We start from the raw sequence: 26,438 nt of genomic DNA on the forward strand, positions 1-26,438 counted from the left end.
GCTAGTCTGACCTAGTGACGTGGGTGCCTCACACCCCATACTTCCACTCCTAGGGTAAACCTGCTGCCTACCCTCAAATGGGGACTGGGCTCCCGCCCACCTCTGGCCACATCTCCTCTTCCACAAGGACATCTGTCTCCAAGCATTATATCTGGAGAATGGCGCAAGAGATCTGCCTCTGGGGGTGTGGAAAGGGAGAGGGGAAGATCTCTCTGGGACCCCCAGAAGGAAGAGAGAGGAGCTGGAGGGTTTTCCCATTCACAGAGGGGTCAAGTGACCAGAGGCACAAAGGACAGATGCCCAGGGCCCAACCTTGTCAGCGACACTCTTTATCCACCTCCAGCTGGGCCAGGGAGAGAGGGTCTGGGGGTGGAGGGTCCCCAGTTCAATGGGTGTCTTTGCAGCAGGACCACAGACCTCTAAGGCCCCCAGCTCTCTTTCTGCAGCTCAGAGAGAAGGGAGGAGGGGCTGGGCCTGGGGGGTGGCTTCCCAAAACCCCAGGAGTTGGGGGGGGGACAAGCTCTCAGCTGGCTCTGTGCCCTAGAGGCAGCAGCTCCGCAGAGGGAGGGCAGTACCAAGATTTTAACCACCTCCTCCCCAAGCAGAGTCCTGGGCCTGGGGTCTCCCACCCTGAGTCCCAAGACCCTCCAAGCTGGCAGGACTGAGCCCAGAGAAGGTGCCATGACCTGGGATGACAGCGCAACTAACCGGGTCCCTTCCCGGGGACCTAGACAAGCAGCACTTTGTGCTATGGATGGAGAGGCCAGGCTCCCCCAGACCCCTCCACACAGGGCAGAGGCTAGGGCACGGGTTCTGAATACACGTCCTGGAATGTGGGGCAAGGGTCCCCATCTACAGAGCAGACCCTGGGGTGGCAGGGACCGGAGTCCTCCTTAGCAGGCACAGGGCTCCCCAGCTTTCACAGGGCTGCGGGCTCTGTCGGTACCTGCTCTGCCGCCAGCCTAGCACTGTTTGTGAAAGGGGAGGGGTAACTCGGCTCGGCTCCATCCCATCCCCCCAGTTGCCAAAGCTTCTACCACAGTCCTTCCCTCCACCAGAAAAAAATCCAGCACGAAACTCTAGCCCGACCCAAAGCACTCGGCATCAAAGGAGGAACTGAGGCGGAGGGAGGCTCTCCCCGCATTGGGCTCCAGCTGAAAGGGGCTCCGGTCCAGCTCCGGGGGCAGACGGCTCCCCCTCACCACCACATCTTGTTCTCATTTTGCACCCCTGACATCAGCCGCCGCCGGAATCTCCTTGTTGTGCCTCCAGCCCGCGGGGTGGGGGTGGGTGGGAGGGTGAAGACCTGGTCTCCACCCCCCCCCATCTCCTTCTGGGTCAGTAAAGACCTCAGCCCCAGAACCAGGTGGTGGGGATCACACCCTAGAATCCGCCGCAAACTTTGGGGCGGGGGCAGGAGGAAAACCCAGGAGATTGCGGTCTCCCCTCCTCCGTCCCCGCAGCTTCCTCCCTACCCCAGCCCCCAAACTCGGAAACCAAACCCAGCTCGCTAACCCGCGGCGGGTGGAGGACGGCGTCCGGGTTCCCGAAGCTCCCCACATCTGGAGGATGACGACCCTCCGGTGCCCACATCTGGACAGCATCCAGCTGCAAACCAGAGGGGTAAGTCTCCTCTCTTCTCTCGGCCTGGATCCCAACCCCCTCACCTCCGAGGAGGACCGAGGTGTATGTGCACGGAGGTGGGGCTCCCCCGGGGTCCCCATCGGCCCAGCTCGTCTCTTGCTCCATCCCGGTGCCCCCTTCTCCTCACGAGCAGCCCCTCTCGCGCCCACCTACCTTCGAGACTCACTTCTCTGACTCCCCAGGCTCTAGGTACCCCGTCCCCCGTCTCAGACCCCCCATCCCGGCCGGGGCACCCCGAAGGATATGGGTTACAGACCGTGCGGAGGCACCAACTCCGCGGGCGGCTGTCCTGGCTCAAGTAGAAGAAAACCACGGGGGCCAGTGCGGGGTACGGCAGCCCCTCGGCCTCGGAGTCCGCGCTGCCCGGGTCCTTCTCCGCCGACCCCGGCCCCGGCCGGCCCCCGGCCCCGGACAGGTCGTTGAGCCGCAGGGCGCTCTGGGGCTGTCCTGACTCCTCGGTGCCCGCGCCATCCTCCTCGTCCATCCTCGGCCGGCCGGGGCCCGGGAGTTCGGAGAGGGGCAAGGGCGCCCCTCGGAGGAGGGGTCCTCACGCAGACGGGGGACCCCGGCGGGGGCGCATCGGGGGAGCCCTAGGGCGCAGGCTGAGCCCCCGGCAGGGCCAGTTCAGCCCCGCTCGCATGCTGCCCGCGGGGCGCCGGCTCCAGGGCAGCCCCCCGGCGAGCAACCCACTTCCCGGGATCCCCGGGCACCCCGGGCCAGCCAGCCAGGTCCCCCTCACTTTGTCCGGTTTCTTCGCTTGGCGCCCAGGCTCCTGTGCCCGGATCCGCGCTCTCTTCGGCGAAGCGGCCCCGAGATAGGGAGAAGGAAAGGGGGGTGCCCAGCAGAGGAGAACGGGGGTCCGCGGAGGGCGCCCCCTCTTCCCGCGGCACAGCTGGAGCTGGATCTAAGGGGTCAGCATCGTCCCAGCCCCGCACCAGCGGCGGCGGGGGAGGGGAGGAGCGGCTCCCGGCGAGTGGGTTTGGGGGGGTGGGGGGCGGCTCCTTCCTCCGCCCCGCGGCGGGCGCACCGCCCGAGGGGGTGGGCGGGGAGACCGTGGGGGGCCGTCCCGGGCGGGGGTGGAGGCGGAGATGCCACCGCCGCCGCCGCCGTCGCCCTCGCCGCCGCCGCCGCGGTGGCCGCCGATGCCGTAGCTGTCGCCGGCGCTACTGCCTCCTCCTCCGGCCGAGACGCGGAGAGAGCGAGCGAAAGCGGCGGCGAGGAGCCCGGCGCGCGCCACAGCTGGATCGCTCACTCCAACTTCAAGCCTTGGCCCCGCCCCTCCCCGGCCGCGCTCACAACCAATCGCCGCTCGCCGCCGGGCCCGAGCCGCAAGCCCATTGGTCGGCCGCCGCGGCAGTGCGGGCGGGGCTGCGGGGCGGGGGGGAGAACACAGCTGGAATCCGGTTCCCACCCCAAATCTCGGAACCGCCCCTCTCCCCGCCCCTTGGCCCTAGGTCCGCTCCCGAAGGCTGGAGCCAATGAGATGGCTTCCCAGGCCGAACCCACTTTTCGATTGGCCGCTGGGGTCTTTGGGACGCCCCCCGAGGGAGCCCCAGAGAATCAGAGTGTTCAGCGCCTAGTCCTGGGGTAGCACTTCAAGTCCTGGGCATCCTTTGTTCAGGACCCCGAATTGGACAGCAGCCAGAGGGCGGAGCTCAGCTCTGGTCAGGTCTGAGAAGACGAGACAGTGAGTACGGGGACTAGGGGGGCGACTGGGTTTCCAGAGCCAAAGTCCTGGTCTCCACCCAGTTCATCGCCTACGGAGTCGCGGGACCCGGGAGCGGGGCTGGGTAGGAGGTGAGCAGAGAGGATGTCTCGGGGGCGGGGCCTCGGCTGGGGGCGGAGCTCAGGGGAGGGGCGTAGCCAGGGAAAGGCCGAGGTAGGCCAGGTCTGCACTTGGCCTCCACCAGCTTCCTCGGGTTATTGGATCCTGCCGCCCTGACCCACGTCAAGATTGACCCTGACATCCTAACTTAGCGTACAGGCCCTAAGATCCAGCCTGTGCCCTTAGAAAGGCTGAAGGGTATAGACTCCACTCTCGGGGCTTGTGCTTGAACTCGTAGCCCAGCCAGGTCACCCTGAACTGCAGAGCCTGAGTTCCAGCGAAGGGACCTGGCTCGAGTGTTTGGGAGGAGGTAGCAGCACCCACTGGGCTTTATCAACTCCTGCAGAGAGCGCTGACCTGCCTCTCACCCTGTGCCTCAGTTTCTCCCACTGGAGTCTCCGTTTGGCTTAGGGAAAGGTTGACCACAGGACAGTAGCTTTGCGGAGTTCCCTCCTCGCCTTCCCGTGCGCGCACATCCTCACCCAGACCTCAGCCTCGCCCCGCCTCTCCATACCCAGTTCTAGGGCGCAGGCAGCTCTAGTTCCCTCCCGCCACCTGCGTCACCCCTCAAACTGGATACCGTAGAACCGGGTCCACGAGGATAACTGGACACGGGGAAGGAGCAGGGCACAGAGGATTAGAGCCCAACCTCGGCGGGAGAGGCCGATGGTGGGCCGCTGACCCCCAGCTCCCCGGCTTCCTTCCAGCTGCCCGAGCCGCGCGGCCCACGCAGCCCTGCGGGCCCTCCACGGCGGCGTGGGTGGGGGCCGCCTCAACCTCCTCCTGGCCGGTGGCGCAGAGCGGCGGCTGCAGCGCCTTAGCTTCCCCGGTTGCCCTTTCGCCGAATCCGGGCACCGAGTTGTGCAAATGAGGCCGGGCTCATTTGCATCTCATGCTAATGAGCAGCTCTCTTAAGTGCCCGCGTCTCAGGCTGGAGTCTCTGCTCCGTTCTCAGTGAGCGCGCGGGGCCCAGCAGTCTTGAACCTGGAGCCACCTTCTGGGAAAGGGGGCTATTTATGGTTCTCTCCGTGCGTCTGACACCTTCCTGCCTCCCGCAGGTCAGCAGTCTGGCGGGGCTGTCCTGCCTTTCTGCCCAGGGTCCAGAGCCCCAGAGCGGCTGGCACAGGAAGCCTTTGCAGAGGGGAAATGAAATGAGGCCAGGCTTGCTGGGTCGGGCGTTCGGCAGGCCCTAGCTCCCTCAAGCATCTTCCAGGCCACCCTGTCCCTGGGCTGCCCCCACCCCCGAGGGAGAGGGACCAAGCTCAGGTGCACTGAGGACTGCTTTCCTGGTTTAGTGGCCTGGGGGTGGCCTGTACCTGGGCACGAGGGGACTATGACATCCTGAAAGTGTACTCAGCTTTTGGGGTGATGCTGACGGCCAGAAGGCTGCCAAGCAAGACCAGACTCCATCTTGAAGTCCTGGGGTCCCGGCTCCAAGTGCCCCCTACTCGGCCTGGCTTTCCTTCCAGCCAGTATTTCCGTGTCTGTTAATCACCAGGGTGCTGCGGGTGCAGTACCCAGACAGAAGTCTCCATCCTGGGCAAGCGGAAGTGAGGAGAATTCAGATGTGTCATATACCAGTGCCAGCTCCCCACGATGAATATAATCATTGCACTGCAAATGGGTAGCAATAAAAATGTTTTTAATGTTTTAAGTCTACATCCTCCCAGTACTTAGCCGAGGCTGGAACCATACGTTTATGCTGGCGGTAAAGAAATCTCTGTCTCCCTCTCCAGGCCATTTGTACCCTGAGGCAAGGACAGTGCCCATTTTACTCACCAGGTCCTAGTGTTTGGCACAAAGTAGGTGCTTAGTAAATTTTTGTTCACCTCAGGTAGCGAAAAGAAGGAGTGAGACAGAAAAAAGTTCCCTTTTTTGAGCCTGTTTTCCCAGGAAGAAGTCAGGTCTGTGTGTTGTCTGAGGTCTTCTCTGAGTTTGAGGGGAACCCCTATATGTGTTGCTTGCCAGCCTCCAGCAGCCCCCTGAAGCCCCCTGGTTTTTACCCCTACCCTGCACCCCATGGCTCCAGGAGGCTGAATCTTCCATCAGTGACACTCTTTGCTCAGGGATCACACAAACAGTTCCCTCTTTGGTCACCTTGACAGACCTGGACAGAGGCCACACACACCAGGAGACTTTCAGATGTTCACTGAATGTATACCTCAGGTAGGGTATATGCTCAGGCTCACCCTCTTTGGAAAATGAAGCGCTCTTGGGTGAAGGAGCCTGCTAAGGCCCTAGCCTTCTGAACCCATTTGTAGGTGCAAGCCTGATTCCCAAAGGGAAAGAGACATGGGGAAGCAGCTAAGTGGAGGTAAGACCCTGGACTCGCCCTCCCCCACAAGGTTGCCTGGACTTTCTGGGGAAGGCACACTTTGTGATTCCTGCTGTACCTACCCTGAGGACCCCAGGAAGTACCTGCTCTACTGCAGAGTCTCAGGCCAGACCCTCCCCATCCTCCACCCTGCAATCACACAGATCAGCGCAATGATGGCGGCACAGGGCTGTGCAGAGGGCCCAGCCAGTTTAGAGCCAGGGCACTAGCTGCCAGAAAGGCCACCTGTGCTTCTCCATGCCACCACCACCCCGCCCAGGCCAAACTCTGCACCTCCGGCCTCTGACTTCCTGGCCAGGCCAAGTGGACTTTAACATGGGCCCGGCCAATCTCACTGGCTGGGGTGCTAATCCCCTCCATGGGGGCTGACAGCTTGTGCCGAGGGCTGGGTATCCAGGTGGAGCTGACACAGTCCTAGTGGCCGTGTGTAACCCTGCTCAGGGAGTGCCATGCAGTCCCCCGGCTCCTTCTTGCTGTGCTGTCTCCGTAAGCAGTGACCCCCCCCCCAGGCCCTAGCAGCTTCTTTCAGCTGTTGGGCTTGCAGGGATTTGGGGGCTGGGAGGATGCCGGGCTCTGGGAAGCCCTGAAAGCCCCAGGAGCAGCTCTCCCACTACCCCGTCAGCCCCATTGCTCTGCTCCTGCCCTTCCCAGTTGCCTACGTGCATTTCTGGAGCCCCAAAAGGTGCACATGACACGATGGGACTCAAGAGCATCTCCCAGCATGGTGGTGGCAGTGGAAGACACCAGCTTCCTCTGAGGCAGGAAGAACTAAGATTTGCAAAAAGATTTGACCCCAACACTTGCCCCACACAAAAGCAAACCCTTTCTAGGACCAGACAGGTTTCCCAGCAAGCACTATTCCCTCCAGCTTCTTTTAGAGTCCTTGCTTCCCTCCTGGTGAGGGCCCAAGGTGGGGGGAGAGGGCTCCTCCCAAAGGATATCTTAATCTCAATGACACACTATGCCCCAGGGCACATGCGAACTGGTCAATCTGTAAAATGCAGACACTCGGATCCAGCATGCCCAGGCCCTTCCCCATTCCCAGTATGGGAGTCATGCAGCGTGATGCAAGTCTGTAATCCCAGCCTCTGAGAGGCTGAGGCAAGAGGATTGCCAAGTTCTGGCCCAACTGGAAGGACCTGGGTTCAGTCCTCCATACAGCAGAAAAAGACAATGGTGGAGAAGGACAGGTCCACTTCTCAGGCCCTCTCCTGGCCCAGTACACACACTGGCCCCAGCCCGGTCCTCTGCACTTGGTTTAGTCCCTTGGTCTCAGTTTCATTCAGATTCATGGTCATGGGTGGGGGCAGGGGCAGCCCAGTGACCACTGGAAGGTGAGGAGGGGATGGGAGAGGACAGGGTTAGCTGGGGTCCAGGATACAGATTCCCTCGCAAATGAAGCCAAGAGCCCGAGTCACCACGGGATGCTGTTAGGTTTATTCCAGGGCGCATGGGTGTCCGTGGGGAGCAGAGAGGATGGCCAAGGTCACCTGGTGGCCTCAGGTCCCACTTGGCCCTGTGGGGCTTGAGTCGGCTGGGAAGCCTGGTCTCCCACCCCAGCCCTGCGGCTGGCCATCACTGGAGAAGCAGTTTCTGCAGCTCACAGGGCTCTGTGATGGGCATGGAGCAGGCCTGGTTCTCATACACGTAGGCGGTGGCCCGGTCCTCCAGCCGCCGCAGGGTGCTCAGGAAGGGCAGCTGGCGGGATAGGAAGCTTGAGGGGTCCCCGTCAGCCAGAATCAGCACCTGGGGCAGGGCACAGCAGAGGGCATCACCTGTGGGTGGTGCCTGAGGATGCTGGGGAGGGGGGGGTGGCGGGGCTAGGGACAGGCACCTTGTTGGGGATGTAGAGGGCGTGCACACACTGCAGCAGAGCCCTGGTGTCCTTGGCTGTGCGCTCTCCGCAGATCACGATCTGGCCGGAACAGAAAGGTTCTCTTGAGGTGGAAGGGGACCCAAGGATTTCCTCAGCATCCCTGCACCTGCCCCATGTCCCTGAGAAGGAACAGAGAGAGACAGCGCCCAGAGGCCACACGGGATGTGATGTGTGGCCAGCAGAAACACGCAGGCATACTCGCAGGAGACCATGCCTGTGCAGTGTCACGCAGCGACACTGCTGTGAGGGGAAGGCCTAATATATTGTGAGACGCATGACACATCCACATGCAGGCAGGCGTGTGCTCAGCAGGCGCTGCACACCCATCATATGTCCACACACGCACCCACTGAGGCAGACAGGCACGGAAGCACGGAAGCAGGCCGACCGGAAGCTGGGCACCCATGTGACAGGCAGGCGCCCTGTACACAAGCGGAAAGGCAGGCACACAAACCCTGACACCTCCGTGGTTTCGCACACAGGACAGAAATAATCAGGCTGATACACAGAGCTTCATGGAGGAGCAGGGACCCATATTTAGCCCCTTCAGCCTTCCCCCATACTGTGGCAGCCCAGGGACAGTGCTCAGGCGGGCACCTCCCACACTCCCGCCTCCCGGGCACCTGAACAAAAGTGAGGACAGCCCTGGAGCCCTGCCCACGACGCCATTCCCACTGAGGCCCCTCCATCCTGTCACCCCACCACCCCGCCACCCTACCTGCTTGAGGCCCTGCTGGTGGGCAGAGAGGGCACGGACCATCTCAGGCAGCGCCACGGGCACACGGCGCATGCGCTCGGAGAATGCGGTCAGCAGGCATGCGCACTTGTCCAGCCAGTCCTTGTGGCCAGTGAAGCCGTGCAGCCGCAGCAGGTTGTGGGCTGCCACCGAGTTGGCGCTGGGCTCTGCACCATCCTGGTCTGCAGGGCAGGGAAGGGGGCAGGGTCAGCAAGACAGGGTCCCTGGCTCCTTCATGGCCAGCTCAGGCTCCCGAGCCCACAGCCGATCCTCTCCAGCACCCATTGCCTTGGCCAGTGTGGCACTTCCCTTCCGGCCTTCTGTCCACACTCTGAGTGCAGCCACAAAAAACAGCAGCAGGTCCCGCCCGCACGGCACCTGCGATCGGCCCCCTCGCGGCTCACCCTGTCTCCTGCCATGTCCTTCTCCAGCACTGCTCAGAGGGGCCTGAGACAGCAGGGCAGGTCACAGCGGCTCAGCGCCAGCCTCGGGGCCCAGCAGCCCCTCTCGCAGGCCGCAGACTGCCTGCTCTAGGCTTCTATGCTTCCTCCACAGCTCACCAATGACCACACTGGTCTCGGTAATGGCATTTGTCACATGTGCTATCAAACTTTTCTCCCAAGAGCCTTCCAGAATTCATCGAGCAACTGTTGAGCATCCACCATGTGCCAGGACTGCCCTGGAGGTTGGGGACATAGCAGTGACAGAAGAATCTTCCTTTGAGTGCTAAAATGTGAGTCCTGCGCTCTGAGGTGATGTTAATAACAGACCGAACATAGGCAGCAAAGGGGCTCATGGTCCAGGGCTTTTGTTTTCTTTGAGGAACTCTGCATTTAGCTACTTTTTTATTTTGAGACATAGTCTTGTCAATTCAGTAAGTTGCCTAGGCTGGACTCAAACATTGTGATCCTCTTGCCTCAGCCTCCTAGAGTAGTAGGATTACAGGTGTGCACCACGTCTGGCTTCCAACAGCCTTTAGTTTCATTTTATTCTTTCCCTTTGGTTTTTTGAAACAGGATCTTACTATGTACATAGTCCAGCCTGGCCTCAGACTCACTGTGTAGCCCAAGCTGCCCCTGAGCATGTGATCGTCCCTGCCTCAGTCTCTCGCTGGCACTACCATGCCTGGCACTTGGCATTGGACTACTTCCGCCTGGCCTCACCCCATGGTAACTACATGTGGCACATGGGTGCCTGCATCATTCCCAACTGAGTGAACCTCGTTAGTGCCTAAACATGGTGGCGGCCACTAGATTCATCTTCCAATGCCCCCTCAGCCAGCACCAGCCTCAGGTCCCTTTTGCATAAGAGAGAGGCTGAGCAATATCAGGAGACCCCTAGGGCCGCACGGGTACAAGATGTCACCAGCCCTCTTAGGGAAGCCAGGTCCCAGCTGGCTCAGGACCCCAGCAGCCGATGCCCACACTGACCATCCTTCACCCGCAGGGGCAGGCTGCCCCCCAGCTCGGCCTCACTGCAGAAGTAGCCACCGCCCTGGGAGTCCCAAAAGAGCCTGTCTTGTGCATCCTGTAGCCGCAGGGCCCATTCCAGCCATGCACTCTCTTGTGAGGCCTCGTACAGATCCAGCAGGCCCCGCACGACGAAGGCGTAGTCCTCCAGGAAGCCCCAGCAGGGCGGGTCTCTAGGAGGCACAGGCAACAGGAAAGAGGCTAGGGTCGGCCCAACTTCCCCTGAATCCTCAAAAACCACCTCTTCCTCAGCCAGTGTAAAAGGGCCCAGCAAGGCTACCCTCTCACGATGGACACACTGCCCAGTGCAGGCTGGGAGTGGGCTAGGACAAGAGGCTAGCAGAGGGTCCAGCTGCCCACCTATGCTCCACAGTGGTCCCGGTGCCAGCGTAGCAGGTCCGCCTCAGGCGGCCAGTGGCCACGTCAAACATGTGCCTCTTGAGGAACTTGGCACAGTTGGTGGCAGAGTGGACCAGCTTGTCTATGCCAAGGACAGCCCCGGTCACGGCGTAGCCAGAAACCATCAGGCCTGGAGGGAGGGAAGGACAGTGGCCAGAGGGGTGGGTGACAAGAGGCCAGGGGCCTCCAGAGCTGCTCATTCCATCTCCACCTTTCTGGATCTCGGGCTCCAGCACCAGGCATGAGCTCAGCAGGTTACTTAGCAGGGTCCTCTGGTCTCCATTTGCTCATTTATAAGTCAAAGATAATGGCTGGCATTGTGGTATATGCCTGTAATCCCAGCACCCAGAAGGCTGAGGTAGGAGGTCACTGTGAGCTCAAGGCCAGCCTGAGCCTCAAAATGAGGTCCTCAAAATGGTGATTATGATAATCATAATTAACTAAGGATAACAAACATAGTAAAGAACCTGTGCTTAGCCCGACAGGCATGAAGAAAGTGGTGAAGGGAAACACTGCCCACGGGAAGAGGCCTCAGCCAGGGCGGTCTCACCATTCCAAGCAGCCAGCATCTTGCTGTCCAGGTGCGGCTTCGGCCGCTGCTTCCGGGCCTGGAGGAGTTTGTCCACTCCTGCTGTGAGCAGGCTCCGCACAGCCTCCACCTCCAGGCCGAAGCGGGCAGCGGTCAGCTCCAGTGAGTAACGGACAGTCAGCACGTTCTGGCCATGCAGTTCCCCCTTGGAGTCCTGGGGATCACAGCTCTCGTCCGAGGAGCCCACGTATGCCTGGTGGCCCGCAGTCCCCTCCAGGAAGCCCCAGAGTCCCGCACCTGACAGGTGTTGATGTTGCCCGTCTCTGTGAGCCCGTAGTGCTTGATGAGGAGCTGGCCTGCGGTCAGCGGCTCTGTGGCGCCTGGCACAGCCTCTGGGAGGAGACGCTGGACCTCCTTGACTGTCCACACATAGAATGCGCCCTCCTTGGGCCGCATGCCCCGCTCTGGGGGCGAATCTGCATCCTCAGCGCTGTAGAAGCCACCAGACTGCGGGAGGGACAGTCATCAGGCCCTGTCACAGGCAGGGAAGGCCTGGGCCCTCCCGCAGCCAGGGCCGCCTGCCTCAGTGGACATACCCGGTGGCTCAGACTCCGGCTAACATACTGCAGGATGCCTTTGGCAACATCAGAGTAGAATTCATCTCCGGAGATCTGGGTTTGGGGAAGGAGGCTGTGAACGGAGGCCACGGAGTGGCCCAGATTCGTGGGTGTGAGGTTGTCCCGGGAAGGTGGAGGGGTCTGGGGTGGGGAGTGGCGTATGGGAGGGGTTGGGAGGCCAGGGAGGCCAGGCTGGGCTAGGGCGTGACCTGGAAGGCCTGGGAGTAGGACACAGCAAGCTGCCCCTGGTCGTAGAGCATCTTCTCGAAGTGGGGGACTTGCCACTGGCGGTCGGTGGAGTAGCGGTGAAAGCCCTGCGGCAGGCGGACCCGGGCTGGAGGTGGATCCCGGCCTCCTTCCCCACCCCACGCCTCCACCGCACCCCAACTCCACCGCCCCCCTCACCTGTCCCACATGGTCCCGGATGCCCCCGTTGGCCATCATTTTCAGGGTGTGTAAGGCCATCTGCTGGGCCCGAGAGCCATCCTGGGCCATGCGGTGGCCAAGCCAGTAGGAGAACAGGAAGCTCAGGATCACTGCCAACAACGTGAGGGGAGGATGAGGAGAGGCGGGGCTCGGGTTTACCCAACACACGGCCCCTGGCCAGGCTGTGGTCAGGAGGCCAACAGTCAGCCCAGAGGTCCTAAGGTCACCACCCTAGCCAGGCGGTGAACACCGTCAGAGCTGCACACAGTGGTGTACTCCCGTAACTCCAGCACTCTGGGAGGCTGAGGCAGGAGGGTCCAAAGTTTGAACACAGTCTGGACAATTTAGCAATTTAGTAAAACCCTGTCTCAAAAATAAAAAGGGCTGGGGGTAGAACTCTGTGTGAGGGCTTTGGGTTACCAAAAAAAAAAATCACCAGGCCACAGGGGAACAGAAAGCTACTGACAAAGACTGTAACATGAACCAGGCCAGGGTCAGCAGACCAGGTCTTGTTGAGGGGGCTGGGGGGTGCTGACCTGGGGTGGGGAACTTGGGAGCCTCCGCGAAGCCACCGTATTCCTCGTCGTAGCCCTCGTCCAGCTGCTGGAAGCAGCGGCTGCTCATGGTGGCGGCCGTGGGCGGCATCTGGCGGTCACCCATGCTGATCTCGGAACGGGCCAGCAGGGCCGTGGTGACACGCTGGCTGCTGTCCAGCAGGGTGTTCTTGTTCTGCTTCCACTGCGGGGTAGGGTGGGGGGTTTCCTGAGGTCAGCACCGTGGGGAACCCCTCGCTCCCTCATTCTGACCCCAGCACCTCCCGCCCGTGCACCCACCTGATCCCTAATCCTCAACAGCACCGTGCGGAAGCCCACGCGGGTCAGGCCGTCCTCGGGGGGGAAGTAGGTGCCCCCCACAAAGGGCTGGAGGCTGGGGGTGAGCCACACATTCATGGGCCAACCCCCACCGCTGCTGGTAGCCTGAGGAGACAGAGCCAGGGTGAGGCCGGCCGCCCCACAGGTGCCTCTGCACAGGGGCCGGAGCAGGGCTCACCTGCACGAAGGTCATGTAAACTTTGTCCACGTCCGGCCGCTCCTCTCGGTCCACCTTCACGCTGACAAAGTCCTCATTGAGCAGACGGGCGATCTCCTCGTTCTGGAAGGTCTCTTCCTCCATCATGTGGCACCAGTGGCAGGTGGAGTACCCCACTGGAATGGAGGTGACCCTGACTTCAGGCCACCTCCCCGGCTTCCCACCACCACTGCCCGGCCCCCCATTCACCTGAGAGGAAGATGGGCTTGTTTTCTTTCTTGGCCTTGTCGAAGGCTTCCTGTCCCCAGGAGTACCTAGGCCCAGCAAGATGCCACAGGGCTCAGGAGTCGGGGTGTGAGGTTGAGGAGGGGCTGACCCTCCCCACTCCCCGCTGCTTTGGGGAGGCACGCACCAGTCCACAGGGTTGTAGGCATGTTGCAGGAGGTATGGGGACTTCTCATTGATCAAGCGGTTGGGGGTCTTCTGGGTTGTGTTGATGGCACTGCTGGACCGGTTTCCCTTCCCTCCAGCAGGCATGGACACGGAGCTGCTGACTGTCGAGCTACGGTCCTTGTCCCGGGAGGAGCTGCCCCTGGTGTGGGCAGGTGGGTCAGGCAGGTGATGGCTCCCCGCATGTCCCCCACGCCCACCATGCAGGCCCCGGGACCCCTGTGCAACTTACCTTTCTGAACCATGGGGGAGACCTCTGCTTTTGTGCCCCCCCTTGTGTTTGGGGGGTGGTGAGGAAGAGTGGCTCATTGTGGGCTCCCTGCCAGGTTCGTCTCCCCCAGCCTCTGAGACCCGACAGGCAGAGGGTGACCAAAGTGAGGCCGGGTCACAATGGGCAGAATGGTGCTTCAGCTCTGTTCCATGCCCTTGGCTGGGCCCCTCCCCCAGGGATCCCTGGCAAGGAGGAGTGGGGCACCTTTGGTGGCCAGGCTGGTCAAGAAGACTTGGGTCTGGGATTGGACTATGGCAGGCAACCAGAGGAAAAGTGACAGCAGGACTTCTTGCCGAGACTCACCTGCCAAGCAGCATGCAGGGCCAGGTCCCCAGCCAGACCTGTGGGATGCCCAGGGGATCAAAAACACCCTCAGCAGGGGCTCAGCTTGGGAGAGCAGTGCTGAGGACGGACCCAAATAATGACAGGCCCAGACAGGCATCGTCATCCCGGTACGCTGGGAGGCTGAGGCAGGAGGATTGCAAGCTCATGCCCAAGTCCTGGCAATTTACCGACTCACCTAGACTATGTCTCAAAATAAATAAAGAAGCGCTGGGGTGTAGCTCAGTGCCAAAGCCCTGTGTTCCATCCCCGGTACTGCAGGCCACACAACTGCCACAGGACTGGGAGCCTGGAACCCGGTGGGGTGTGGTGCTGCTCGGGAGGGGCCGTGGCCCAGCATTGGGCTCCGGAAGGGCTTCCTGGGTGCAGTGTCAGCACAGCTCCTGGGCTACCTGTGCAGCTGGAGGGAGGGGGTCCGCAGGGAGAGGTTTTGCTGGGGGTTCAGGCAGGCAGCGGGGTGCAGGGTGGACGCGAGCATGCAGGGGCTGACCAGAGCAGGCACTGCGGGCCAGCGCTGGGGTTGGGGGGATGGTACCCCGCTCGTACCTCCAGCTCACAGCTCGGCCTAACTCGCCCCGGGCTTGCAGAAGGCAGCAGCCTAGCCAGGCCGGCGCACAGCATGGCTTCCCTACGGCCGCGGACTCGGGGCTCCGGGCCGGGCCGCACCGCGTGGCTGGTCTCCGAGCGCCGCCCGGCGGCCGAGTGAGGAACTGCACGGGAGACAGCTCGGGTTTTGAAGGATCCATCCTGTGCACAAAACCAAGCGCAATCCGCTGACCCCCACTCACCCCGGAAAGCTGTGGGAGGCTGGAGCCCTGAGATTTCAAAGCCTCCACTCGCCATGTGAGAATTTTTCTCCCTTTAAAATTGCAAAATAAGGCACGAGCCCAACGTGTTGGTCAGATTCACCCACGTGAGCAAACTGCTTGGCTCAGCCTGCCCAAACCCCAGCACCCAGGGGGAGCTGTCTGGGAACAGTGTGGCGCAGCCAGGAAATCCTGCCTGTGCATCTGCCCAGATGTACCGAGTGCCTACTGCCTGACCCTGCAGGCACTGAATCCTACAGCCACACACCTGTATGTATATATTCAGCCACCTCCTGACAAGTACAGTGCATGGGTTAATGACAGGAGCTGGCAGGACAAAGGGGAAGACTTTCCAGAGGTCACATTTGTGACACAGAGGAATGGAGGAAATGTGGAAAGAGTATGGGGTGAATGTTGGAGAAGCAGCCAGAAGGAACAGTATATGCAAAGGTCCTGAGACACATGAGCAAGCTGGAGTTAGAGACAACAGCAAAGAGAAAACAAGTGATAAACCAGGCTGAGAAGAGCAGACACTGTCCCACTGGACAGGGAGAGGAGGTGGAGGGCACTCAATGACAGGGGAGACGCCAGCCTGAAGCAATGAAGTTCAGATGGGAAACAGGAAGCCTGCTTGGAGTGGGAGGAATCTGGGCTGATGCCAAGCCTCACAGGTGACCATGGAGAGGGCAAATGAGAGGTCAAGGGGAGCCAGGGCATCCTCTTGGGTAAGGGAGTCACGTGGAATCCGGGAAGAGCTGGCAAGAAGTCTGGAGCCCAGAGGAAAGCACTCCAAGAATGAGGTGTGCAGGGCAGGCTGCAGGCCACCCGTTAAGAGGACAAGGGTGACCAGAACTGGCTTCAGGGATCAGGAAATGCCACAGACTGGAACATCTCTAGGGAGAGCTGGGTCTGGAACCTGGGAAGAGGGCACCTTCCCCCTTGGGGTGCAGTGGAAGACAGATGTGAACTGGACTCTGGGTGCCACCTGGCCAAGCCAGGAACGGGGGCAGGGCAGGCTCTTGCTGAGAGTCTGAGGGAGGTGAGTCATAGGTGAAAGGGCCACTGGCCACACAGCCCCATGGGGAAGGGACCCCTGGTCCCACTTGACAAGCAAGGTAACAGAGGCACGAACACCGAGGCGAAGTGATTTACTGGCGGTCAGGCTGAATAGCCACTTAACAAAGCAGGTTTTTTCATGAAACCCAACTACAGAGCAGTTTTGAGCCTTTGGGTCTGATTCCTCAGGAGACTCCGTTGTCCAGCCCGTGCACAGCAGCCCCAGCCCTGGTATTTCTGGCCCCCAAAGGGAATGGGGGGAGAAGCAGGTACCTGCGGGGCTGATCCCTGAGAATGAGGACCCATTAGTGATAGGGACATCGTTAGCAGTGAGTGACAGTGACTGGGGAGCCGCTCAGGGAGAACGGAGGGTGTAGCAGGCTCGGCCCACCTTTGCCTCTGTAAACTCTGCCTGCGCCTGGGAGGGTTCAGTCTCACAGCCTCACAGCGAGGGCTGCAGCTGCTGATTTGCCAGTGGGGCCCAGGAGAAGGTGGCAGGGAGCTCACTGAATCACAATGACTCAGTGGCACAAACAGCAGGGGACTCCGGGCTGGGCTCTGTCCTGTGAGGCAGCCTGCCTGGCCTCCTGTATCCACCGAGCTCAGCAGTTCTTGGGCCCCTCACAGCCCAGCACTTTATACACAGCAGTGCATCAATATGCTCAATTAAGCCTGGGGCCCAGTCCAGGAGCTCCAGGCTGCGGCACCAGACTGCCGGACTGGACTCGGAAGCCCCAACCCTCAGCATCCTAGTTTTGTTCCTTTGTCACTTGGAGCATGTCTCTCAACCTCTTCTATAAATGGCAGCCACAAGGGAGACCAGTGCAATTGCCCTCATGTTCTGTTGCCTTGTTTTGAAATTCGTAGGGCTGGGGGCATAGTGTGGCACACCCGTAATCCCAGGATTTGGAAGACTGAGGCAGGAGGGTCGCTGCGGTTTGGAGGCCAGCCTGGGCTACATAGTTCAAGACCAACCTAAACTACAATATGAGAACCTGTCTCGAAAAAGTTTTTTTAAAAAAATCTTGATCCAATTTTGAGCCAGAAGCCTTGCGTTTGCATTTTGCTCTGGATACAACAAATTCTGTGGCTGGGCCTGCTGGATGCAATAGGATTATTAACCCCAGTGCCGTGATTAAACAGTTTTCTGCCTAAAGTGCTTAGCCCACTAACGAGTGTGCAGTATTATAAAACAAGTCCTTGCTCTCCCTGGCTGTCAGACCATCCCCAGTGCCTGTAAGTAACGAATGAGCCACAACCAGGGAACATCTGGAAACGGAAGTGCCAGGCTGGTAGGAGCTGGGATGGCACTGTAAGGGAAACCGGAGTGTTTTTGCACATTTCTTCCACAGCGGGTGATTGGTGCTGTGGTCCAGACCCAGCTGCCACACCTGGCAAAAAGTCCAGTTGGTGAAAGCTGGGGACCCTGGTTCCAGTCTTTATTGTGAGGCTGTCCCACGAAGAGGTCCATCTCTAGCTTCACGAGCTGTCAGTGATCCACGGAAACCCAATTAGTGCGCAATCTGCACAAGCGCCCGGCCAGGCCCTAAGGGGCGGGGCCTCAGCGCCATAGCCATCGAGGCAATCAAAGGAAGGGGTTGGTGCCTGCCTGCCGGGATGCATCCAGTGGCCCAGCCGAGCTGGACATGGGCAGCGGCGGCGGCGGCAGGCTCGGGACCAGTGGGGCAAAGGCACTGGCTTGAGGAAATGCACTGGCGGAGGCAGGGAGGGTCCTGCCAACTGGGACGCTGCTGAGCGGAAGGGGCAGGGAGGCGCTGTAGGTCATGGAACCCAGGGGTGCTCCGATGGACGCGATGGGCACAGGCGACGCGGTGCGCATCTGGTTCAGGGTGGGTGCAATCTGCTCACCCGCACCAAATGGGTTGGTGGAGGATGGAGTGCTCAGACCTGCGGGAGGGGTGAGGGTAGGATGGTGGAACAGTCAGATTCTAGGGTTCAGAGAGGACCAGAGAGAACACTATGCCAGGTGCCCAGGGACCAGCCTACCTGTCAGGAAGGGGTTCCTGGTTTTTGCAGCCTGTGGCGCCTTGACTAGTGAATCAAGGTTGACCAGGGAGGAGGCCGAGGGACCCAGGAAGGACTCTGGAGTGCGACGTGCAGGGGTCTCTTTACTTGGAGGTGCAGGTGACAGTGCATCCTCCAGCACCCCCAGATCAAAGGTGTCAGGCTCCTTTGTGCCATTCTGCTTGGAACTGGGGCTGGGCTCTCCGAACAGGTCCAGATCTGTTAGCAACAAAATAGAGTCTGGAAAGGCAGAGAGCAGAGGCTGGCCTGAGGTCCCCTGCTCCCAGAATCTCAGTATCTCTGGCTTTCTGCTCACCCACAGGGCTGCCGGGCTTCCCAGAGGGCGCAACCTGGGCACCCTGCAGCTCTGCCTTGGTCTCTGTGGATTCTGGGGTTTTGGCAAAGGGGTCGAAGGTTGAGACACCACCTACAGCTGGCAGAGGAGAGAGAAGATCTGTGAATAGGGCAGGCATTGACTGGATCCCCCAAGGAACTTGATCCCCTTAAAAACAGCCTCTGCTGCCCTCACAGCCCTGGGGAGAGGGGACCCAGAAGTCCCCAGCCTCTTCCAGCACCTTCTGCCTCCACTTACCAGGTGTGTCCAAGGGCTCCTTGGAAGCGCCCCAAGGGTCAGCCCCAGTGCTGGAGAGTTTGTGGTGGGGAGAGTTTGGTGCCCAGGGGTCCGTGGCAGGGGGTCCAGCAGGCAGCACTGGGGTCCTGCCCCAGGGCTCTGAGGAGGAGAGAGTGGGAAGCAAGTCCCAAGGCTGGCTTCGGGACAGGACATTTCTGGAGGGGACTGGAGACCAGGGGTCTGCAGAAGGTCCCCAGGAGGAGCCGCTGGGCTCTGCGCTCGGCCTGAGACCTGGAGTGGGAGGGACGCAGATGTGATCCAGGCCCCCGCAGCTCTCATCCAGGGCCCTTGGCAGCTCCCCAGGCCACAGGGGAAGGCATGTGGTTCTTGTCACAGCTGGGGTGCTGACGCCGGACACTCAGTGAGCTAGACCCCGTGCTCGGCAGGTCCTATCATCAGCCCAGACCCACTGCCACCACCCGGCCCGGGCATCGTGGGCCACCTTCCCCATCGGCGCAGGGCTGCCTGAGTGTAGGTGACAGATATCTGCTGTCCCTGTGCCCCAGGTTAGGGGACTCTCAGCCAGCAGGCGAGGCGGTTTGCCAGCTGACAGTGGGGAAGGGAAGGGCCCTTGTCACCCACCTGTGTGCCCACTAGGAATGTCCCACGGGTCGGCAGAGCAGTGTGTGGAGGAGGGCGCTGGGGCAGGTACAAAGATGTCAGCCAAGTCCAGGAGGGAGGACTGCAGGGGAAGAGGCAGCCTCGGATGAGAAGCAGGTGGGCCCAGAGGGAGGCTGGCCCCTGACCCGCCAGCCACTTCCAGCCTTTATTCATCCTGCTATCGTCCCTCTGTGACCTGTGGCCTCCGTGCCGTGCTCCCAGGTCATAAAATGCTTCCTCATCCCTGAGTTCCTGACTGTTCTAGGAACCCCATGGGCAAGGGAGGGCAGTGCTGACCTATTTAGAGCTGAGCGCTTGAAGCCCAGAGAGGGCAATAATTTTCCAGGAGATGCCAAGCTGGACCAGAACCCAGGCCAGCAAGGAAGGACCAGCGTGGAGATTATACAGCGAGCCTTTAGCCGTAGCTCAGTGTCCAAGAACTTGGCCACAGTGAGGAGGGGGACAGAGCCCGGATGGGTGGCCTTGCTTGCAAGCCCGAGATGTTTTCAGTGCTGAATCTCTGACCTGAGCCTTGGTCTCCATTTGGTCTCCCAGAATCTAAGGTGTTGCAGCTGGAGCTGTCCCCAGATGCCCACTGTGCAGGAGGAGAAACTGAGGCCGGGACAGTGATGCTACAAAATTGGTAGCTCAAACAGGTAGCCCATGCAGGGTCTGGACCAGGATGCTTTCACGGCCTCCTGCTTTGCTGTTAGCCCAGTGGCAGCCGGCACAGCCTGGGAGCAGGGGCTGCTAGGTGCACGTTGTTGCCTGTTTTCCTTAGTGAATGAGGGTCACTTCCCCTGTGCTGCTGTGTGACTCCATTGCCTCCCCGCCTGCTGGGCCGCGCTGCCCCTCCCTACCTGGCTGGTTTTCAGCTTCTCTTCCTCCTTTTTCTCCTCTCTCCCGGGCTCCCTGTCCCTCCGACGTCGAGTAGCGGCCCCTGGACCGTTGGCCACTGGAGAGTCCTGTTCTTGCCAGGACCTCACTTCCTGCAGGAAGCACAGAAGAGGGGCGTGAGCGGCCCAGCTGGACTCAGGGGGACCTGAGTGCCCGGGCTGGCCGGAGACGGTGGGAGGGAGGCACCAAGGTTAGAGCAGCAGAGAAAAAGCCGGTTAGTGCCCTCAGCACAGCAGCACCGCCACCAGCACCTGCGCCGGGCCAGCCTGGCCCGCAGGCTACCTTCTCGTGCTCCTGCCGGCTCAGGCGCAGGGCCAGCTGCAGCTGCAGGTCTTCGTCCCTGTGGGAGGCTGGGGGGACCGGCTGTGAGAAGGAAGACGGGGGTGAACGTGGCCAGCACAGCCCTCGGCCAGCATACCCCTGCCAGGGGACACGGATGGAGAGACAAAAATGCCCCACATGTAGGGGTGGGCAGTGGCCTCGTTCCTGCTTTCTCAGAAGCAGCCCAAGGAAGCTGATCTCTGTCTTCTGGGTGCCCCCAGAGCTCCCCCAGTGCTGCCATGGGAGGGCCCACTGCTTCCTGCCCTGTCCGCCCAGATCCACAGAGGTCGTAGCAAAGAAGGTGATGTCAAATCACCCCTGGAGCCCCGGCCCTCTGGGAGGCTGAGGCAGGAGGACTGCAAGTCGGAGCCCAGCATGGACAACAAAGCAAGACCTTGCCTCAAAAGGGACAAGGATGTGGCTTAGTGCAAAGGCCCTGAAATCGATTCCAGGACAGAAAGGGAAAGGAAAGAAAAAGGAAGAAGGAGGAGGAGGAGCAGATGGTGAGGAAGCAGTAGGAGTCAGGGGTCCTAACAGGACAGCCCGAACTTCCTAGGAACGTGTCCACCAGCTTCTGGCCCTCCCACACCATGGCGACACCGCTCGGCTGCACTGGCACCCCAGCCCTGCAGGGCTCTTTCCTGGGTCAGCCCCCACCTGGGACAGGCCCAGGACACAGACAGGGCCTGTGCTGTCCTTGGAAGCCCCAGAGGGCTTCAGGCCCAGTAGGGGGGCCTGCGCCTGGGCTGCGGGGTGCGGGCCTCACCTTCTCGGCCTCCTCGCGGCTCATGGCTAGGGCCAGCTGCAGCTGCAGCTCCTCTTCCCCAGATGTCTGGGGCCGCGCCTGCTCCAGGTCCGAGGCGTAGCGGGGAGATGAGGTGGCAGCTGCAACAACCATCACGGCCACTGTGACCAGGCCAGTGCCCTCAGGCCCCCAGATCCCCCCGCCCGCCAGGGTCTGAGGCTCGGAGAGGGAAACTGAGGCAACGGGAAGCATCCAGGATGCAGTGAGCCAGGCAGTGGGTCAGGGTCCTCCTATTAGATCCCCACCACATGGGGCTGCAGAGCCCAGGGCTCCTTGGCAGGGGCAGCAGCACAGAAGCCGCTAGACTTGAACCCAGGCGCACTCTGGGTTCAAGCATGCTTGGGGCCAAAGGGAGGAACTTCTGATCCAACAAGGTGACAGCCTCAGGGCCCTCAACAAGCTGCCAAGGGCTTTGTGGACCGGCAGTTCTGGGGGTCCTCAGGCTGGGGGAGCCCTCACCGCTGGGGAAACAGCCAGGCGCAGCCCAGCAGTTGCCTCTATTTCAAGGGCAGTGCCCTGAAATGGGGGACCAAGGAAAATTCTCCACATCCAGGGAAGGAGTCATAGAAGTCCTTGGATCAGGTCATTTATTGCTCAGAGGGAAGACAAGGTCATCCCCGTTCTACAGAGGGGGAGACTGAAGTTCTGATTACTGGTTGCTTGGGTTGCATAGCTTGGAGTGGACATAATAAAGGGGACAGGATTCCAGAGCCTGAGCTTCTGCCACCATACCATCCTCTAAACAGCTAATTAGCAACCAGGCATGGTGGTGCAGTCTTGTAATCCTAGTACTCAGGAGGCCGAGACAGGAGGATCTCTGCACAGACAAGACCAGCCTGGGCTACATCGTGGGTTCAAAGCCAGCCTGAACTACAGGGTGAGACCCTGTCTCAAAAATAAATGAACAGCTAAGGAGCAGCAACCACACACCCAACGACATTTTCCTGCGGGTGATTTGCTGAGGACCTAGGATGCACCAGACACTGTGTCTGAGTCTTCCAGCTGTTAACCACGGCCCAGAGCCACAGAGGCAGCCTGGTACTCGGGTCCCCTCCCCGTCCTGGCTACACAGCTTAGGGGGATCACTCACAGTGGTAGGAGGACGGGGAGCCCCGAGGGAAGCCCAGCTGCCCGCTGCCAATGCCCGCGCCCTCCAGCGCCATGCGCTCCTTGGTCTTTAGGGCGAGTGTGCGCTCCTGCCGCAGCCGCTCCTCGTCCCGGAGCAGAGCCATGACCTGCTTGACCTTCTCACGCACGTTGACGCCCTGGTCCTTGCCGTCGCGGTCCACGTACTGGAAGTCCCTCAGCGTCTGGATGGTGTAGAGGTTCTCGCGGCACTGGTGGGCCACACGCTCCGAGCCCGTCTTGAGCAGGTAATCCAGCAGCGTGAGCGCCTTGTACACGTGCCGCCAGTTCTTACCGCTGTCATTGAGCCGCCGCCACAGCATGCCCATGACCTCGGCGAAGGCCACCGTGTGGAAGGTCAGATCGGCGATCTCCGCCATGAGTGAGCTGGGTGGGCCCCAGGGGTCATTGCTGGTGGCCTCCCGCACCTTGATCTCCGCCTCCGAGTAGTTGTGCACAATGTTCTTCACCTGGCGTCGCAGCGCAGAGGTGGTCATGGCTGGGGACTTGGGGGTGGGCGGCCCCCGCCCCCACCGGAGCTGGAGGGCCGAGGGCCACCTTCGAGAGGTCACTGTCCTGAAGGGTGGGCCGCCGTGCACTCAGCAGGGCGGCCGTGTCTGCGGTCTCCACATGGGACTGAGGGCGAGAGAACATCAGAAATCAGGGATGGCGGCCCACTGGGCTGTCCCTGGGCCACAGACTGACTGCGGCCTGGCCAGCAGGGTCCCTGCTGCTGGGAACCACGTTCCACAGACTCTCCCGTTTGCCTTTCCTTTTTCTGTTTAAGGTAGGGTCTTGCTGTGTAGTGCAGGCTGGCCTTGAACTTACTATGGAGCCCAGGTTGGCTTCAGACTCACAGTGAGTCTGAGCCTCCTGCCTCAGCCTCCCGGAAACCAGGATGACAGGCATGTGCCACCACACCTTTGTCTTATGTTGTTTACTATTCAGCAAGCACTTCTAGCCAGGCAAGCCCCCAAAGATGCTTTTCTCACTGTCACCAGTCACGACGGGTATGGGGCTCAGCAGAGGAAGCAAGGGCTTGTGCAAGACCACAGAGCAGGTGTGAGGGCCGGGATGCCCCAGGAACCCCCACTCCCAGACACGTGGCCTCAGCCAGGACCCTAATGTGACTGCTGGGGATGATGCCCCTTGCCCACTCCATTCCCGTTTGCCTCCCTCTGTGATCCTGCCAAGCTCCAGCCAGCTGTTGACCTTTCCGGCTTCTCTTCTCTCCTACAGCTAATGTTTGTAGTGCGATGGAGACTCGACACCTATTTCCTGGAGGCCTTTCCTGAGCTGGGCATGACGCCAGGCCCAGGACACACGGCTGGCCAGCCCACATCCAGTCCTGCCCAGGGGTACAGAAGACCCGGGCGAGGGAGTTCAGGAGAGAACATCCCAGAGGTGGCGCTGGGTGAAAGGAAGCTGGAGGCCTGGGGAATGGGGAGGAGGAGGAAGGAACCAGCAGTGGGGGAAGGATATGAGCCAACAGGAGCAGAGGGCAGGCGTCCGCGGGAAGCTGGCTGTCACAGACACCTAGCTGCCACCCCTGGGCCACCCCCACACCCACCAGAGCACAGAGGGGACGCGAACTGTCAGTGTCACACAGCCTGTAGGTGGAAGGGCTGGGACGGACACCTAGGCCTCCAAAAGACCAATCCAATTCTTATCATAGCTGTCATCCACCTTGGTAATCAACTAATCTGATTATTTTCTCAGTCTAACTTCACAACCAAAACAGAAGCTCCACAAGGATGGGGAGACCCGGCTCCCCACAGCCCCAAGTCCCAGTCGTGCAGAGGCCTCGGATAGCTTAGCAGAGGGAGGACAGGGACCAGGGGACGTCCAGTCCCCGTGGCCTCAGGACCAGGACCGAGACAAGTCCTCCCTTGAGCCTCTCAGTGACCCCATATCTGCATGGCACCAGTGTGACCTCACTGGCTGGGGCCTCAGGGAGTGACACCCCCAATGCCCAGGGCCATGGCACCTTCTGGCATCACCCCACCCTGGCTGAGTCTCCTTCAAGTTCTCAGGTTGTCAGAGGCAGGAGGCAGAAGCAGGCTGCTCCCGACCCCGGGCCCCCAAAGATCCCGTCCTGTCCTTCCACCACAATGACGCCAGCCTGGGACTCAGTTCAAAGGGGCCCCCCTGCAGGCCTCAGCAGGTCCCAGCCTAGCCCAGAGGCTCCTGCACAGGAACCCAGGATGGGGGAGATGGGGGCGCCCAGGATGGGGGAGATGGGGGCGCCCAGCTTGGAGCTGCCTACCTTCCTTCTATCTGCTGTCTGTCTTTCCGTCCAGCCAGTAGCAGGCCCTCTGTGGCGATGCCACAGCCACAACTAGTTTAACTCCTGCCCTCCCCCCTGGCCGTGACTCAGACCTGCCTTCACCTCCCAGGGGCAGGCGGTGGGCGGGCTGGTGGTGGCAGAGTGAGAGGGAAATAATTGTACGGGAAGCCCGCCCCAGTGCATGCCCCTCCCTGCTGGCCACCGGAACCAGCAGAACCAGTCGGGCCTCCCAACTTCACCAGAGCCGCCCTGGCCCGACTGCCCTCCTCCCCGGCAGGCCAGGTGGCTGGGGCCCGGGTGGCTGGTAGTGCTGTCTTTTGCAGGAGAGAGCTAGGCACCCAGCTCGCCTGGACTTCACCCCTGGGAAGCAGGTGGGCTTTCTCAGCGCACCTTTGAGGAGCCAGGAAGGGAGAGGTCAGAGGTGAGGGAGGGGCTTGACCTTCTCACCCTGCGTCTGAGGGTGCCCGGGTGAGGCCCTGACCGGCAGGGGGAGGAGAGGCAGGCGGCAGGCGGGAGCAGCCTAGGCAGAGCAGCGGGAGCCCTGCCAGCAGGGCTACAAGCGAGGGTTTTATCGAACACAATATGCTTAGGCATAAAAGGCTGTGAAACCCAAACCCGCTGCCGATAAGGTGGCTGCGGCAGTCCCAGGCAGCTGTATGGAATTACCGCAGTGACCTTGAGCTGGACCCTGCTGGGCACCGGAAGGACACCGAGCAGCCGGAGCCCGAGGCCCATTCTGAGCTGGGAGAAGGCAGGGGCTGGGGACTGGGGGACGGGGGTTAGAGTAGGCGCTCTCTCCCTCCACTTGGGGTCCCAAGGAGAACTTCTCAGGTCCTGGAAGACAAGGGTGGGGGGACTGGCAAGATTCAGCCTGAAAGTCAGCACCCCAGTGTAGGTACAGAGGGGCAGCAAGAGAACCCAGATCTGGCTGGTCACGTGCACGTGTCTGCCAGAGCCTCTGTGTGGCACCCCCTGTTCCCCAACGGGTCCCTCATCCTGTCCCCAGCAGGTCCAGCGTGAGGGGGGAGGGTGGCAGTGCCCATCCTGCTGCCTGTAGGACCCAGGCTTTCACCCTCATGGAGGGGGGGAGCTGTGTCCAGGCCGCCCCAGGCTAGACCTGCAGCCATCGGCAGGGAAAGAGCCCTGCAGGTCCTAGATGCCACCACAGATCCTTGGGGCACAGGTAAAAAGCCTCCAGGTCCTCCCTGGACCTGTCCAGCCCTGGTGCCCCCTGGAAAGAGACTAAGCCCCGAGCCTCCTCTGTGTCAGTCGCGTGGCTCACCTCCAGTGTGGGCTCCCCGGCCCCGGCCCCGGCCCGAGCAGCCTCTGCAGAGACCCTGAGACCAACGCAGCAGAGGGACTGCACGGCCTCGGCAGCAGCTCCAGAGCCATCCACAAGGGGCGCAGACCCTCAGCAGGGCAGTGCAGGGTCCGCCCCCCACCACGGGCTGCAGCTCTGCCTCAGCCCGGTCAGTTCCTAGACACCAGCAGGCAAGCGACACTCAGGAGGAAAGTTGCTCAGCTGGCCCAGCAAGTCTGTCTCAGCAGTAACAGGACACAGGAGGACGCAGCCCGGCGGGTGGTTAACCCTTGCTATAGCCAGCAGGAGGGGCGGGGCCAGCTTCCTGGGCTCACGGCTTTGGGACCCAGGAGGTGAGGAGAGCTAAAGCCTGCACCCACTCCCCAAGCCCTGCCAAACAGGGGTGTGGTCCTCCCAGCCACCTGGGGACACCAACTCCCCCTCTCCAGCACCAGGAGGGAGGGAGTGCACCACCCTCTCTGAGTCTCTTGGACCTGAGTTCCACAAAGATACCAAAGGAAACCCCTCGGGATTCCAGACTCCTCCCCAACCTCCTCTACACCATCTTGGAACCTGCACCAGTGTTCAGGGTGGGGTCACCTGAGCCGGCTCTGAGCCGGGTGTGAGTACACAACAC

The 26,438-nt window shown here is 61.1% G+C and overlaps 4 protein-coding genes across 33 annotated transcripts in view; 1 reads left to right on the forward strand and 3 right to left on the reverse strand.

Moving 5' to 3' along the window:
* Cacna1g (calcium voltage-gated channel subunit alpha1 G) overlaps positions 1–2,128 on the reverse strand; it is a 56,171-nt gene extending 54,043 nt beyond the window's left edge. For all 17 annotated transcript variants that reach the window (XM_003466845.5, XM_003466849.5, XM_003466842.5 and 14 more), the window contains exon 1: positions 1,890–2,128. In XM_003466845.5, the coding sequence (XP_003466893.1) occupies positions 1,890–2,128 (239 nt within the window). The remainder of the gene's footprint in view (positions 1–1,889) is intronic.
* On the forward strand, positions 960–12,252 carry LOC106027058 (serine/arginine repetitive matrix protein 3-like). 8 transcript variants are annotated; one of them, XR_010048279.1, is made up of 6 exons: positions 984–1,623; positions 1,827–2,555; positions 3,266–5,635; positions 5,731–5,783; positions 9,040–9,149; positions 10,762–12,252. XR_010048279.1 is itself a non-coding variant. In XM_063251354.1 (2 exons), exons 1-2 carry the CDS (start codon positions 1,570–1,572, stop codon positions 3,124–3,126), a joined length of 768 nt encoding a protein of 255 aa, XP_063107424.1. In that variant the 5' UTR covers positions 960–1,569; the 3' UTR covers positions 3,127–5,123. The 8 variants fall into 8 exon arrangements, 1 of the variants encoding a protein (XP_063107424.1); XR_010048278.1 differs by having other exon boundaries at positions 985–1,623; positions 3,099–5,635; XR_010048280.1 differs by lacking the exon at positions 5,731–5,783 and adding an exon at positions 9,433–9,585 and having other exon boundaries at positions 979–1,623; positions 1,827–3,331.
* Spata20 (spermatogenesis associated 20) lies at positions 7,214–14,649 on the reverse strand. Of its 4 annotated transcripts, XM_063251347.1 has the most exons (19): positions 14,495–14,649; positions 14,127–14,348; positions 13,910–13,947; positions 13,568–13,679; positions 13,298–13,477; positions 13,135–13,199; positions 12,907–13,061; positions 12,690–12,833; positions 12,393–12,594; positions 11,836–11,966; positions 11,640–11,744; positions 11,410–11,484; positions 11,111–11,320; positions 10,835–11,027; positions 10,246–10,414; positions 9,847–10,058; positions 8,399–8,598; positions 7,639–7,719; positions 7,214–7,550 (listed from the first exon to the last, which is right to left on the reverse strand). In XM_063251347.1, the coding sequence occupies exons 4-19, from the start codon at positions 13,642–13,644 to the stop codon at positions 7,380–7,382; spliced, it is 2,370 nt and encodes a 789-aa protein (XP_063107417.1). In that variant the 5' UTR covers positions 13,645–13,679; positions 13,910–13,947; positions 14,127–14,348; positions 14,495–14,649; the 3' UTR covers positions 7,214–7,379. The 4 variants fall into 4 exon arrangements, with proteins under 4 accessions (XP_063107417.1, XP_063107419.1, XP_063107420.1 ...); XM_063251349.1 differs by lacking the exon at positions 13,568–13,679; XM_063251350.1 differs by lacking the exons at positions 13,568–13,679; positions 14,127–14,348; positions 14,495–14,649 and having other exon boundaries at positions 13,910–13,948.
* Positions 14,650–15,886: 1,237 nt separating this feature from the next.
* On the reverse strand, positions 15,887–26,382 carry Epn3 (epsin 3). 4 transcript variants are annotated; one of them, XM_063251351.1, is made up of 11 exons: positions 25,784–26,382; positions 25,168–25,335; positions 22,180–22,850; positions 21,051–21,169; positions 20,246–20,326; positions 19,927–20,055; positions 19,049–19,148; positions 18,428–18,697; positions 18,152–18,268; positions 17,818–18,054; positions 15,887–17,718 (listed from the first exon to the last, which is right to left on the reverse strand). In XM_063251351.1, exons 3-11 carry the CDS (start codon positions 22,709–22,711, stop codon positions 17,396–17,398), a joined length of 1,908 nt encoding a protein of 635 aa, XP_063107421.1. In that variant the 5' UTR covers positions 22,712–22,850; positions 25,168–25,335; positions 25,784–26,382; the 3' UTR covers positions 15,887–17,395. The 4 variants fall into 4 exon arrangements, with proteins under 4 accessions (XP_063107421.1, XP_013004986.1, XP_013004987.1 ...); XM_013149532.3 differs by lacking the exon at positions 25,168–25,335; XM_013149533.3 differs by lacking the exons at positions 25,168–25,335; positions 25,784–26,382 and adding an exon at positions 24,481–25,079.
* Between the last annotated feature and the right edge of the window lie 56 nt (positions 26,383–26,438).

This window comes from Cavia porcellus, unplaced genomic scaffold (assembly GCF_034190915.1).
Source record: "Cavia porcellus strain 051 isolate PalLab524CR breed Dunkin Hartley unplaced genomic scaffold, mCavPor4.1 scaffold_6, whole genome shotgun sequence".
NCBI lineage: Eukaryota > Metazoa > Chordata > Mammalia > Rodentia > Caviidae > Cavia > Cavia porcellus.

Bases quoted from the DNA above. Each gene is read 5' to 3' on its own strand.
- Epn3 (XM_013149532.3), bottom strand. From the start codon at position 22,711: ATGACCACCTCTGCGCTGCGACGCCAGGTGAAGAACATTGTGCACAAC. The intron at 19,149-19,926 runs GTAGGGAGGGGC...CTTCCCCTGCAG, and splicing joins AGAAGCTGAAAACCAGCCAG to TCCTCCCTCCTGGACTTGGC. The intron at 17,719-17,817 runs GTAGGCTGGTCC...CCCCTCCCGCAG, and splicing joins CAGGAACCCCTTCCTGACAG to GTCTGAGCACTCCATCCTCC.
- LOC106027058 (XM_063251354.1), top strand. From the start codon at position 1,570: ATGACGACCCTCCGGTGCCCACATCTGGACAGCATCCAGCTGCAAACC. The intron at 1,624-2,412 runs GTAAGTCTCCTC...CTTGGCGCCCAG, and splicing joins TCCAGCTGCAAACCAGAGGG to GCTCCTGTGCCCGGATCCGC.
- Spata20 (XM_063251347.1), bottom strand. From the start codon at position 13,644: ATGAGCCACTCTTCCTCACCACCCCCCAAACACAAGGGGGGGCACAAA. The intron at 13,200-13,297 runs GTGCGTGCCTCC...TGCTGGGCCTAG, and splicing joins GCCTACAACCCTGTGGACTG to GTACTCCTGGGGACAGGAAG. The intron at 12,595-12,689 runs GTGGGTGCACGG...CCTACCCCGCAG, and splicing joins TGTTGAGGATTAGGGATCAG to TGGAAGCAGAACAAGAACAC.